At 37.5% G+C, this 13,627-nt stretch overlaps 1 protein-coding gene across 5 annotated transcripts in view; it reads left to right on the top strand.

Moving 5' to 3' along the window:
- Positions 1 to 13,627, top strand: part of ATE1 (arginyltransferase 1) — a 183,678-nt gene that overhangs the window by 82,370 nt on the left and 87,681 nt on the right. For all 5 annotated transcript variants that reach the window (XM_025396388.1, XM_025396385.1, XM_025396387.1 and 2 more), the window contains 2 exons: positions 493 to 674; positions 4,862 to 4,961. In XM_025396388.1, coding sequence (XP_025252173.1) covers positions 493 to 674; positions 4,862 to 4,961 — 282 coding nt within the window. The remainder of the gene's footprint in view (positions 1 to 492; positions 675 to 4,861; positions 4,962 to 13,627) is intronic.

The following is a 13,627-nucleotide window of genomic DNA, read 5'->3' as shown; positions in this document are numbered from 1 at the left end:
CCTGCCCTTCCCTCTAAGTCCCCAAAGTCCATTGTGTCGTTCTTACATTTTTGTGTCCTCATAAGTTAGCTCCCTCTTGTAAGTGAGAACATACAATGTTTGGTGGTCCATTCCTGGGTTACTTCACTTAGAATAATGGTCCTCAACTCTATCCAGGTTGCTGCGAATGCCATTATTTTGTTCCTTTTTATGGTTGAGTAGTATAGAAATGGAAGAACGTAGTTTATTTCCTACTGTCAAGTATTAAAACAAGTAAATTGAAGAAAACATAAATTGATTTCTCTTTTTGAATTTTGTATTTCCTCAGTATTTCTATGATAAAAGTTTTGCATCTTAATATAGGGTGTGACCAGGGATGATGAAGGAAACAGAGGAAAGTTTACGACTTATTAACCTGAGGAAAATGAAAGTATATTATATATTAATTATAAGATTATTTTGATATTTTAAAAATGGCAAACTGTTTGCGTTTATGCCTCTGCTTTTTCTTAGGCAGAGACTCCCCCTAATGGGCCAGATTGTGGCTATGGCTCCTTTCACCAGCAGTACTGGCTTGATGGAAAGATCATTGCTGTGGGGGTGATTGACATCCTCCCAAACTGTGTGTCATCTGTGTATTTGTACTACGATCCTGATTATTCGTTTTTGTCTTTGGGTGTCTACTCTGCACTACGGTAAGATTGGTTTTTGCCATTATTGTAGTGGGTTATATAGAACTTCAAATAATTACTCATTTGATTATATTTAATTATGTAACAGTAGAAGTCCTATTTGACAATGTATTATAATGATTTGTTGCTAGTCTCTTATATAGAATACATACTACTATGTAATACATACTACTACTATATAATATATAGTTATATTTAATTTGTAATTTTCATTTAAGAACAACATTTAAAATCACATTGAATTTTAAAATAAATGTCATTTAGTTGTATTTATAGGAAATATACATATTATATAACTATAAGTATATAATTATGTAATATATAAGTAAATATTATGTATAACTAGTATCTATAATCTCTGGTAGTTTTGTATTGTATTTGGAAGATACTACCTTTAGAACTGATGCCGGTGTCTGATGGTAATTCTCTAGCTTTTTAAGGTATCCATCTAGTTAAGAAGTCATTGTATTTGTGGGTAGCTTTTGTTGTTTATACATTTATTTAAGCCCCCCTGTCGGAACTACTTATATTCCTTAAATGTTATATGACTTACATTCTTGTCATCACTATTTTCTACTTCTTTTTTCCTTTTCAAATGAGATGGGGTCTTGCTTTGTTGCCTGGGTTGCTCTTGAACTCCTGGGCTCAAATGATCCTCCTTCCTCAGCCTTTCAGGTACCTGGAATTACAGGCTTGTACTACTGCATTCAGCTTTATATTTTTTTACTGTTAATTAAAAGTTAAGTTAATATGGTGTAAATGAATCAAAGTAATATGAGTCTACTGGAAGAAATATACATGTATACAGAACAGGCCTGGGGAATCCCTGGCTGACTGGTTGAATTTATGACCCTCATCAAAAGATAATTTCCCTTTTGTGTCCATGGCTGCAAACATGTATATACAGCACAAAACATTTTTAATGGTGAGAAGACTGGAGTCTTCCTCCAGTTTTCTCTATTTATTTCTGTTTGTCTATGTGTATATGTGGTGGAGGAGGGAAGGAGGGTTGGGAACTATTTTTCTTTTGTTTATCTGGGAGCTTGAGTCTCTCTCTTTCTCACTTTTTACTGTAGTGTCATACTTTTCTCATCTCTCAGTCTTCATGTCTGATGGTCACATTTTTCACGTCATAGTAAAATGTACTGCCAGATTATTTTTTGTGTATGTACTTCTTTATGAATTATAAAAGAGTTGAAATTTTTCATTAAATCAGCAATTTAATGTTTTTAAAAATCTGGTCCATAAGTGATTTTTTTGTGTCTGTTTCAGTGGCCCACAATATAAAGTTCTTCATCTTAGCATTTTCAACTTGACTTTTTTCTTAATGCCAATTTTTAACAAATCCACAATTACATAATATTTACAATGGATCTCTGTAACAGTCTTTTATTCTTATGTATTTAATCACATTTTTGTATAAAGTAGTTTAAAAATATTTATGGCTGTTGGTGCTCTCACTGAAATTGAAATTGATAGTTTAAAATATTCGTGTTTTATAACTATAGATTTTACAATTATTATATAACTTCAGAGGTTTTATTTCAGAAAAGATATATTTTCTTTATACCCAAATCAGTCAGTACTTTCAAATAATTGCTGGTTTTTTGTTTTGTTTTATTTTTGTATTATCACTTTACAATGTGTTATAGATTTTTCTAGGCTTCTCAGATGAATTTTTAAGGGTGAGATTTATTTCTACATAATAAGCTCTGGCCTATTTCTGAAATATTTCGTGGCTCAATAAACTGAGAGATGGTTTAGATATTGAGATGGTAAATAATTAATTCCCAGCAAAATTAGCAAGAGTTCTATTGACTGCCTAGTATATCCCTGCAAATACTAGAGCTGGAGAGCCGGGAGGGAGCAGGAGAGGAGCCTGAGGTCATGAAAGGTTTGCCAGTTGAGGACTGGATGGCTGCGGCTGCTCTGCAGTCTTGTCACTTCCTTTTGGTGCTCTCGAGAATATGAGTTGCAGAGTTTATAGAAAAGGGAAGGCAGCCGGGGGACTGACCTCTTGAAGCAAAATTGGAGAAAGTAGGTAATCAGTTGCTAATCCCATTATTGATTTTAATGTATTTTGGTGAAATCTGTTCCCCTCAATTTCTTAAGTTTCTTAAGCAATCGAACAATCAATATAGTTTTATGTTTATAGATTTATGTAATGTAGCCTGTAGATTTTTATTTATTTATTTATTTAATTTATTTTTGTAATCAGCCTCTGCTTATCCATAGCGTGTAGATACAAGAATTGTTTGAATTGGGGATCATGAGCATGGCATCTGTTTTTGTGTTTTTAGAAAGATACATTTTAAAAATGTAATTACACTCATAGACATGAATAAGACAGGTTTCTAGTTTGTTCAAACAGACCATAAATAATAAAACAGACAACTTAATTTCAGATACTCCCTAGCACTGTGACAAAAATAAAATTAGCGGTGGTGGGCATGAAGCCTGTTTTATATAGATTAGTCTTTCCTCATAGAGAACAGGTGACATTTCAGGGGCAAAGGAAGAAGAAAAGGAACCAGTCATGTAAAAATCTGAGGCTAGGAAGAAGCTCAGGTGAAGGGTAGCAAATCTAAGTGCCCCGAGGTGGCCAGGAAAAACAAAAAAGTCTTTTGGGCTCGGGTGTAGGGAAGGATGTAGAGAGCCTTATGCAAGGGGCAGAGAGGCAGGTGGAGTTGGTGAGAAGGATTCAGCTGGAGTGGCGCTTGTAGGACAGGGTGGGGAGGTTGGGTTTTATTTATATGTGGTGCCAACCCACTGCTGGGGTGGGAGATTGGGAGATCTGATTAATATTGTAAAAGATTACTTGACCTGTTCTGTGGAGATTATGGAGGGGCAAGAGTGGAAACAGGAGCCAGCTGGGAGGCTGCTGCAGTCATCCAGGGGCACCATGATGTTGCTTGAACCAGAATATCTGAGGCGGAGGTGGTAAGAAGTGGTCAGATTCAAGACATATTTTAGAGAGAAAGCCCAAAAGACCTGCTGATGGATTGGACACGGGGATGAGAAGAAAAGGATTAAGGATGACTCCAAGGTTTGGGGCCTGAACAAATCTGGGGAGACGTGATGAAATGAACTAAGGTGGGCAGGACCAAGTGGATTGGTACCATGACTGGGTGGGCCTTCTCGGAATTGGTGGTCTTACACTTGCTTGTGTCAGTGCATTCTTTCCTCAGTTTGAACCTTGAGAGTGGATTAATTCTGGAAATAGGATTTATTCTGTTATAGGCTAATAATGTTTAGTCTGGTTGGATTTAGAAATACTTTTAATTTAAAAATGAATTCTTAAGGTAATAATTCTTCAAGGATTTAAATTTGAAGTAGAAAAATGCACAGAATATTGCATTACAAATACATTTCTTTAGAATGTCAAGCATCAGTTGCTACTAATAAAGAAAAGAATACCTTAAGAAACAAACATAAAAACAAAACTACTTTCCTCATACTTTAGAAATATACTGAAGTTTTACTAAGCACTTACAAACCAGTCGTTTAGCTGGGCAAGTAGAATGAAATTCTGTGCCAAGATTTATCAGGATACACATGAAAACCACTTCATGCATAGGTGTTACAGTGGAGAGACTGACAACTTCTTATGTTCGAGTTACTTGGCTTATTCCAGCAAATACAGAAAATGTGGTGAGATAACATGGTATTTCCTGCTCTCTAGTTTTAGGGGAAATAAATATTAAAGTTGTACCTAGATAAAGGAATGAGTTAGGTGTCATATGCAGCTGAAAGTGTTTGCATGTAAATGGTCATAATAATAGTTATTCTTCCTGAAATTTATTGGCTTTTGCGTTTTCTAAAATTTGCTCTACTGTTTTTAACCTGTTAAGCCCAGATTCTTTGAGAGCCGTAGGGCATGATGAACAATAACGGATCACTGTAGGTCTCTTTAATTTTATGCTATTTGAATTTTAGATCAGGTACTTTGTCCAATAAAGTGTAAAACCTGAACTTAGATGCATTTGCCTAAAATTATGTAGAGGGGTTTATTATTTCTTTAGTAAAAATTACTGTATAGTGTATGTTTTAAAAGTTTTTCTTTAAATATTTGTAATTTTTTGATAGCTTAATATCAGATTTTATCAAATGTTTACCATCAAATTACATAGATATTTGAACATCGGAACCAGAATTAACTGCCTTCAGCTTTCTTCTTTTTCTTTTGGCAGAGAAATTGCTTTTACTAGGCAGCTTCATGAGAAAACTTCTCAACTCAGCTATTATTATATGGGTTTCTACATTCATTCGTGTCCCAAGATGAAATATAAGGTAAAGTTGATTTTCACATATGTGTGTTTTTATTATAGAAAAATGAATCTCTAATAAAATTTTTATCTCAGGGCACTGGATTTGAAGCTTTGAAGGAAGGACGAATGGGTTAATAAGGAAATCTCTTTGCTGCCTCAGAAATTAAGCTTTCTGTAATGAGAACCACAGCCTCTCCTGCTCTTGTAATCCATCGCATTATTGTGAGATTTAAGTATATTTCAGAATTTCCCTTTTAAAAAACGTTTTATGACTCTCGTTAATGAAACTCTTTGATGTCTCCTAAATATGAGTGGCCCACTGTAAAAACTGCAGAGTGAAGACCAATGCAGAGGAGCAGACCCACCGCGACTGCAGTAACTAAACACGTCTGCTTTACTTAGAGTGAGGCTTTCAGCTCTGAAGATGCATGGATCTTCTACTTAAAACTTGTGAGCTAGGGGAAGATTAGGGGCATTTTACTTAAAACCAGGGCATACAGTGGTCTGGTCAGTGGCCTAGGAGGACATGGTTTTTTACTACACAAGATGTGAAAGAGGAAAGGAAGGAGTAGCTCAAGAAAAGAGTAGGTAGGATGGAGAAGCACATTTCAAGGAGAAGAAGCAGTAAAAGAAAGGATTCAGAAGGGCAAGTGCTGATGATGTATTTGTAGAGGGAAGGGTAACTGAAGGACTGTGCAGGACCCTGAAGGCCGGGCTAAGGTACTTAGGCACCTGGGAGTCATCAACAGTTGCAGAACAGAGCAGCGTAAATCAGAAAATGTACATATGTCCACACATAGAAATATGACTTAATGGGGGTTTTAAAACAAGCCAAATTAAATAAAAAAGCATAATTGAACCCCTGTGTACCCATTACCCAGCTTTAGTAATTTTCATGCATTTGTTTCATCTGTTCCTTCACTCCATTCCCACCTCCACCCTCTCTTGAATTATTTTGGAGCAAATCAAAAGTATCAATCTGCCAATATTGTAGTCTGTATTTCTAAAAGATAAGGGCATTTTGAAAATGTAATCACGATCTCATCATATACCTAGAAAGTATTAACAGCGTTTCCAAATATCACCTGATCAGCATTCATATTTCCTGTTTACTTTATTGTCTCATAATCTTTTTTACAGTCAATTTGTTTGACTTAGGACTCAGTAAGGTTCATACATTATATTTGTGATGTGTCTTTTAAATCTCTTTAAATCAATAAATATTCCCTCCCCCCACCTACCTTTTTTCTTTCTTACAAAGGAATAATTCACAGGACTTGGTGATTAACTAAATTTGGGGATGATTATAATTCTAAATCTTTGAGGTTAAGTACTGAGTGGGGAGATGGTTCCATTATCAGAAATTATGGATTCTGAAAGTAGGACTGGCTTTGAGAGACAGATGAAAATGCAGGGCCTTGCTGGTTTTACATTGGTAGTCCAGGTAAGCTGATCAAGGTGTCCTGGCATTTGGAGGTTTTCTTTTGAGCTTATATTTAAGTGTACATTGTAGGGAGATAACCCCTGCATTTGGTTATCCTCAAAAACTTCTTTTATGCCTGAATTACTAATTCACTTGATGGGCCTTAACATATGTTCTGTACAGAAGGAAAAGTATGAGCATATTTCCGTTTTGCCTAAAAATAATGATTTGCTTATGTTTTTACTAGTGTTTTATCCTTCTGGCTCATTTTCATCTGGTACGAGATCTAAATTAGTTCAGAGCAGAAAACTCTAGTACTCAAGATATTTTAATGCATTTATAAGACTGAAAGAAAACTCTGGCTGTCCTTATATTAATCTTCCTTTACGTAGTACATGACCCATTCAAATGAAGTATTTTCATACTAGACTTAGGGACTGGCACAGATTTCACTTTTATGTCTCGTCTTTGATGACCGTTCTAGTCTCACAGCATTTCTCTTGAAAGTTTTTAATTATGCTTAAGCTAAATTCTAATTGGCCCTATATTTTAACCTAGGTCTTTTTTTTCTTTTTTCTTTTTGTTTGTGGAAATGCTGAATATAGTTTCATCATCCTTTTCCTCTTCATGAAGACGTTTTGCTCACACCTTTGTTGACTCTAGTTCAGACTAAATATTTTAGATTCTTTAGTCTCCTTCCTAGGTAGAGCTCTGCTTGGAAATTCAGCCCAGCCTGTGTATAGTTTTAAGTTAAAGATTTAAGGCCAGGCGCGGTGGCTCAAGCCTGTAATCCCAGCACTTTGGGAGGCCGAGACGGGTGGATCACGAGGTCAGGAGATCGAGACCATCCTGGCTAACACGGTGAAACCCTGTCTCTACTAAAAAATACAAAAAACTAGCTGGGCGAGGTGGCGGGCGCCTGTAGTCCCAGTTACTCGGGAGGCTGAGGCGGGAGAATGGCGTGAACCAGGGAGGCGGAGCTTGCAGTGAGCTGAGATCCGGCCACTGCACTCCAGCCTGGTCGACAGAGCGAGACTCCGTCTCAAAAAAAAAAAAAAAAAAAAAAAAAAAGATTTAAAAAATGCCGTATGTGCTTTTCAGTCTACCTTAATTATATCCAGTCAAAATCCATAAGAATTATAGCTTCAAAATATTATTTGTTTAAATCCATTTATATGAGAGGTACCCCCATGCCTGCTTGCCTTCTGGTTTGCTTTCTTCCTTCATCCAGGAAATACTTATTCAGATCCTACTGGAAATAACAGCCGTGAACAATACAGGCAAGATCCCTGGTCTCTTGGAACTTCCATTCTAGTGGAGAAGCTAACAGTAATCAGGAAGACAGATGTCAGGGATGAGTGCTGTGTAGACATTAATTAACAGAGTGTGGCTACTTAGGGTCCTCTCTGAGGACGAATGTTTAGGCTAAGATTTGAATGTCACAGAGTCAGCCAATGGGAAGTTTTAGGGTCATTGCAGAAAGGCACTGAGGAAACAGCTAGTGTAGCACTGCCTAGCCTTTTAGTTGCTGCACTCGTCAGTTTTGACTGGAGTTGAGGACCTGGAGAACATTTTCATAAGACCTGTGCCTAGGCCATATATTCAGAGATTTTAAGTAATTTGTTCTGGGATCAACCATGGGCATCAGACTTGTTTAATGCTCAGAAGATTCTGATATGAAGTCAGACTAGAGAATCACTGTACCAGATTATTTTTTCACAGCTGAGAGCCTCATGAGGAACTAGAAAGACAGTTATTCCCCATTTTAAAGTTTACTGTTTTCTGTTTATTGAATTCGGAATTACTCCTATTGAAGAAGCTCATTTCTTTGCCCTGTCATCTGTGACCTAGAACATAGAACACTGACCAACCATAGAATTCCCACTTTTTTCACCCTACTTGAGACCTTTATCCGTACTGTACTCTCGTTTTTTACCCTTCCCTTTGCCCCACCCCCAAGCTTGCAAATTCCCCATCTATCATTTTTCAACTCCAGTAATCGCTACTGGACTCTTAAGACTAGATTTCATCATTCACCCATCTACCCCATAGCAGTTTACATTTCTTCCCAGAACTAGTCCATCTCCTGTGCATACATTCCATGAGAGTCTAATTGACATTTAACTTCTTGTGTCCCAGGTTGCGAGCAGTGTGCCTGCTACATAGTAGATATTTAATGCTTAATATACATTTGTTGAACTAATGAATGAAAATACTAATGCAGAGAGCTGAGAAGTGTGTAGGCTAGTGAGAAATACCTTTTCATTTTTTTTTTAACAAAAATCTGTTGCGCATGAATAGGTTATAACTTAGTAACAGATTCACAGTTCTAACAGAATGTGATAGGTATTGTGACTGATTGTCTTTGAGTATTGATAAATAGTCTGATAGTAAAGGGAGGTGGTGACACAGGAATGTGTAACAGTTTGGAGAAGTTGCTTAACTACATCTGGTCTCAGTTTTTGCAACTGTAAATGGGAATGATGTAGAAATGAGACAGGTTGTTATCTGCATTTGAGTGTAGACTCTACCTAGTTGGGTAGCATTCATAAAATCATTACCTGAGCTTCTTTTGGGACCTGTCACAGCTCTCTCTGTTTGTATACTGATAATTGACATCCAGATTTCTAAATGCCTGCTCCTGTTATTAATCAGACTCCTTAGATTAGTTTAGATGCTGGGGAAAGGGAGAGGCATATATTACTGAATACCAATACTGCCTCTCTCTGAAAGTTCCCAGAATTGCGGACACTTGTCTTTTGCTTAGAGGCCAGTGGCGTAGTATTAGTTTGTTTTCATGCTGTTGATAAAGACATACCCAAGACTGGGAAGAAAAAGAGGTTTAATTGGACTTACAGCTCCACTTGGCTGGAGAGGCCTCAGAATCATAGTGGGAGGTAAAAGGCACTTCTTATGTGGGGTGGCAAGAGAAAATGAGGAAGATGCAGAAGCAGAAACACCTAATAAAACCATCAGATCTCGTGAGACTTATTCACTACCACGAGAACATTATGGGGGGAGCCACCCCCATGATTCAAATGATCTCCCAATAGGTCCCTCCCATAGCACATGCAAATTATGGGAGTAGAATTCACGATGAGATCTGGGTGGGGTCACAGAGCATACCCATATCAGACACTGAGCTCTGTTAGGGGATAGTGCTACAGTGTAGAGAACCTTTAAGTAACAAGTCTTATATTGTGCCATAGGATGTCTGTCAGCTTTGGCTTTATCTGTTTAGGACAAAATAAGTCTCTTCGAGCTCAGGTATTTATTCTGAATAAAATGGTTAGTTTGCTCCATTGGAGTGAGGAGAAATTGGTACATTTGTGCTAGAACTCCAACCTGTATGTTGTAATTGATGGCAATCTAATACTCAGTTCTAGGCCATGTAGATCAGAAAAGAGTATCCTTTCTATGCTAACACCATTGTAATATTCCTGCTTATTCCACAAACTGAGCTACTGAATTTGAGGAGGACTAGTCGGTGTGTGGCAGAATATCATGTCACTCCTTTAGTCCCTCTTCCAAATACTGCATCAGAAGCTAAGACTGTAATTTCTGTTTACTTAGGGATAAAGCTGGGCAATTCAGAATAATTTATGGTCACAATAGATTATTGCCACTTCATTCCTGTTTTTAAAATAGCAAGTTACTGTGTCTGTAGAAGATCTTTAGAGCAACAAGTATCATTATAAAAGATGACTGATTATATACATTTACTGGAATTAGTAGCTAGTCTGGGTTGGTAGAAATTACTTCAAAAGCACATTGGTCTTTTTTTAAATAAAGTAATGCTGACATGAAAACTAATGTTGCCATGTGGGAATTTCTTTCTGCCATCTTTTGGTAAATTTATGTTTTTTTACAATCTTGAGTCTTGACAAAAATCAGTTGACAAATCAGGAAATTGAGAGAAAGTGATAGAATTCTCCTTCAAGAATTAAAACTGAACAGTCAGCATAGAAATGTTACTAGGTTGAAGGAATCCAATGGATGTCAAGTCAAAAGAAAGGACAGGAGGAAACCCTGACTTCCAGAGCTGACAGTTAAAGTTGACATTCGCAGGAAGCAGGACAGGAATGCAGAGGAGGGAGCAGTCATTGTCTGATCAGTCAGTCTTGCTTGTAGCTGTGTTATGGAATGTGTGTGTGTGTTGTCAGTTTGCTGATAATGATGTGAATAACTGTAAATACAAATATTAATAAGTTTATATACAAAATGCATGAGTTAGTGTTCCAAGAAATAACAATTTTTGGAAGCAAAATAAGTTTATAAATTTATGTGTGTAGTGCTGCTTATTTGCCAAGAAATCCAAACGTTAGATTATTCGAAATAGTATCTAACAATGTTCACTGGAGCTTTCCACTTTTTTGGTATTCACTATAGGCTAAAGATATTTGTAAGACTACTAACCTTAATATTTCTTATTAAGTAATTTTTAAGATATCCATTATAATGAGTAAGGAGTCTGAAGAATGTTGGAAGTATTAAGAATAACTTGTGATTTCAGGAATTATAGTGTTTCATTCCCAAGTCCCCAAAATTAATGTGTTTAGAATTTGGAAACATGATCAAAACTTAGGAAACTGAGTTACAGTCCAAAGTAGAGAAAGACAATCTGGGACTCAATGTTCCCATTTAAACAAAAATTTAAATTTTTTCCAATATATTATGTTCATATTATTTCTTCTTGGGAGGGAGAATTCCAAAAATCTGAAGTAAACTTAGTGATTTTGTAAGTATTTGTGAGATAATGATAGAATTTTTGAATATTAAATTAACTTCATAAGGTCAGCATTTTCCTGGCATCATATTTTGGGAAATCTTTTGGGTCCTCAACAATACGTTGATTTTAATACTTTATATTTTAAGAAAATAGTTTCTGTTGCCTTATCATTGAAAATGAATAATTTTAGGTAACTGAGGGATTAAAGTTATTTTCATTTCAGTTAAGGATATTGTCTTTGTTCTTTTTGTGTTTATATAACAGGATACCTGAGGTTTGAGAATTTATAAAGAAAAGAGTTTTACTTAGCTCGTGATTTTGGTGACGGAAAAGTCCAAGGGCATGGCACTTGCATCTGCCCAGCTTCTGGTGAGGGCCCTGTGCTGTGTCACAGTGGGGTGGAGAAACAGAAGTGGGACTGGAGCACAGAGACATGCAGGAGAGCCTGGTTTTATTTATAGTAACCTGCTTTCAGGAACACATCCATTCCCATGAGAGTGAGAACCTATCACTCTCACTAGACAGCTTTAATCTATTCCCGAGGGCAGTTCTCCCATGATCCAAACACTTCCCACTAGGCCCCATCTCCCAACACTGCCACACCAGGAATCAGATTCTGACATGAGCTTTGTCAGGGGTAAACCAGGTCAAACCATAGCAGATACCATGTTATACTTTGAGCACACGAGAACCCTCAGTTACAAAGGAATAGCACATCTGCTTATTAAAATTGATCTTTTCAGTCAGAAAATGTGCTGTTCAAAATTGTAAGGTAGGTGTTGGTCCAAGCAAGAATATTCCTCATTGCAAATTGAAGGTCTAGAGCTAGAGACCAGCAAGAAATAACTCACAGAAAATGAATTGCACACTATTGTAAAATCTCTCATTTTTGTGATTGAATGGGGGTAAATTGAGCATATGGCTACAAAAATAGTTAAAATTGTCTTTTTTTCTTAGTCTGTAAGTATGTAAAGCACTAGTAATGGCATATTTTTGCCACATTGTAAAATATACATGGAAAAATCTATAAACATGTTTTCTATCTGGTATTAAAGAAAAAAAGGAATTTATTTATTAAACAGGAGTGATTTTTTTCTTTTTTTCTTTTTTCTTTTTTTCTTTTTTTTGAGATGGAGTCTTGCTCTGTGGCCCAGGCTGGAGTGCAGTAGTGTGATCTTGGCTCACTGCCACCTCAGCCCTTCCAGGTTTAAGCAATTCTCTGCCTCAGCCTCCGGAGTAGCTGGGATTACAGGCACGTACCACCACACCTGGCTAATTTTTTGTATTTTTAGTAGAGACAGGGTTTCACCATCTTGGCCAGGCTGGTCTTAAACTCCTGACCTGGTGATCCACCCGCCTCAGCCTGGTCAGGAACGATTTTTTTTTTTCCTTTTCTTTTTCTCTTTTTTTTTTTTTTTTTTTTTTGAGATGAAGTCTCTCTCTGTTGCCAGGCTGGAGTGCAGTGGCACGATCTCGGCTCACTGCAACCTCTGCCTCCTGGGTTCAAGCAGTTCTTCTGCCTCAGCCTCCTGAGTAGCTGGGACTACAGGCGCACACCGCCACGCCCAGCTAATTTTTGTATTTTTAGTAAAGATGGGGTTTCACTATGTTGGCCAGGATGGTCTCAATCTCCTGACCTTGCAATCCGTCCGCCTCAGCCTCCCAAAGTGCTGGGATTACAGGTGTAAGCCACCGTGCCCGGCCAGGAGTAATATTTTAACAACCAAGAAGGAGCAGCCTGTTAGGTACCTAGTACGTGCTAGACACTGGGAATACATTTGTAAGCAGTGTAGATAAGGGCTCTGCCCTAGTGAAGGTTACAACTTAGGAGGACATAGATAATTACAATGTAGTGCATAAAATAGTAATATGTGACAACTGAAACTAGATTGTTTCATTTGGATTTTCTTACATAGATTTGTACATATACGTTACAGTCTTCACCATATATTTATTGTATGATGTAAAGCAAATTGGAGTATTGAACAGCAGGTCTGAAATAACACAAAAGAGCTCATTTACCTGATCTTTTGTATTGAGTAATGAGCTATCACAATGGCGTGCTGAAATGATGTGTCTGTCTTTGTGTGTAGTGAGCGCCATGTTTTTTGGTAGACACTTTTCAAAACTGTCCAGCATCAGGGCTTCTCATCCCTATCTGTGCAGCCTGCTCCACTTATAAGCAGTCTAGGCTGTTTTCCTAATCCTAGATTGGACTCACCTGGCGACTTGCACTGACTGATGGGTAGCCTGGAAGGAACTGCCTGGGACTTCTGGGCTCAGGCCTTGTCTGGCAGCTTTCACTTTCTTTGTCTTTGGAGCTAGCCATCATAGTCCCCTGCTGAAGGGAGAGGCCTGAAACCATCTTGGATGTTTCAGCTCCACTCAAGCTGAATGCACCTGCATGACTGAGCTCGAGAGAGACCAGAAGAAAACCCACCTAGCTGAGTTCTAGCTAACTCACAGAATCATGAGGAATAATAAGTTATTGTTTAAGGCCACTAAGTTTTTGGGTGGCTTGCTACTCAGCAGTGGA

Source organism: Theropithecus gelada, chromosome 9, assembly GCF_003255815.1.
Source record: "Theropithecus gelada isolate Dixy chromosome 9, Tgel_1.0, whole genome shotgun sequence".
NCBI classification, from domain to species: Eukaryota; Metazoa; Chordata; class Mammalia; order Primates; family Cercopithecidae; genus Theropithecus; species Theropithecus gelada.
This window is presented reverse-complemented; position numbering and strand designations above follow the sequence as displayed.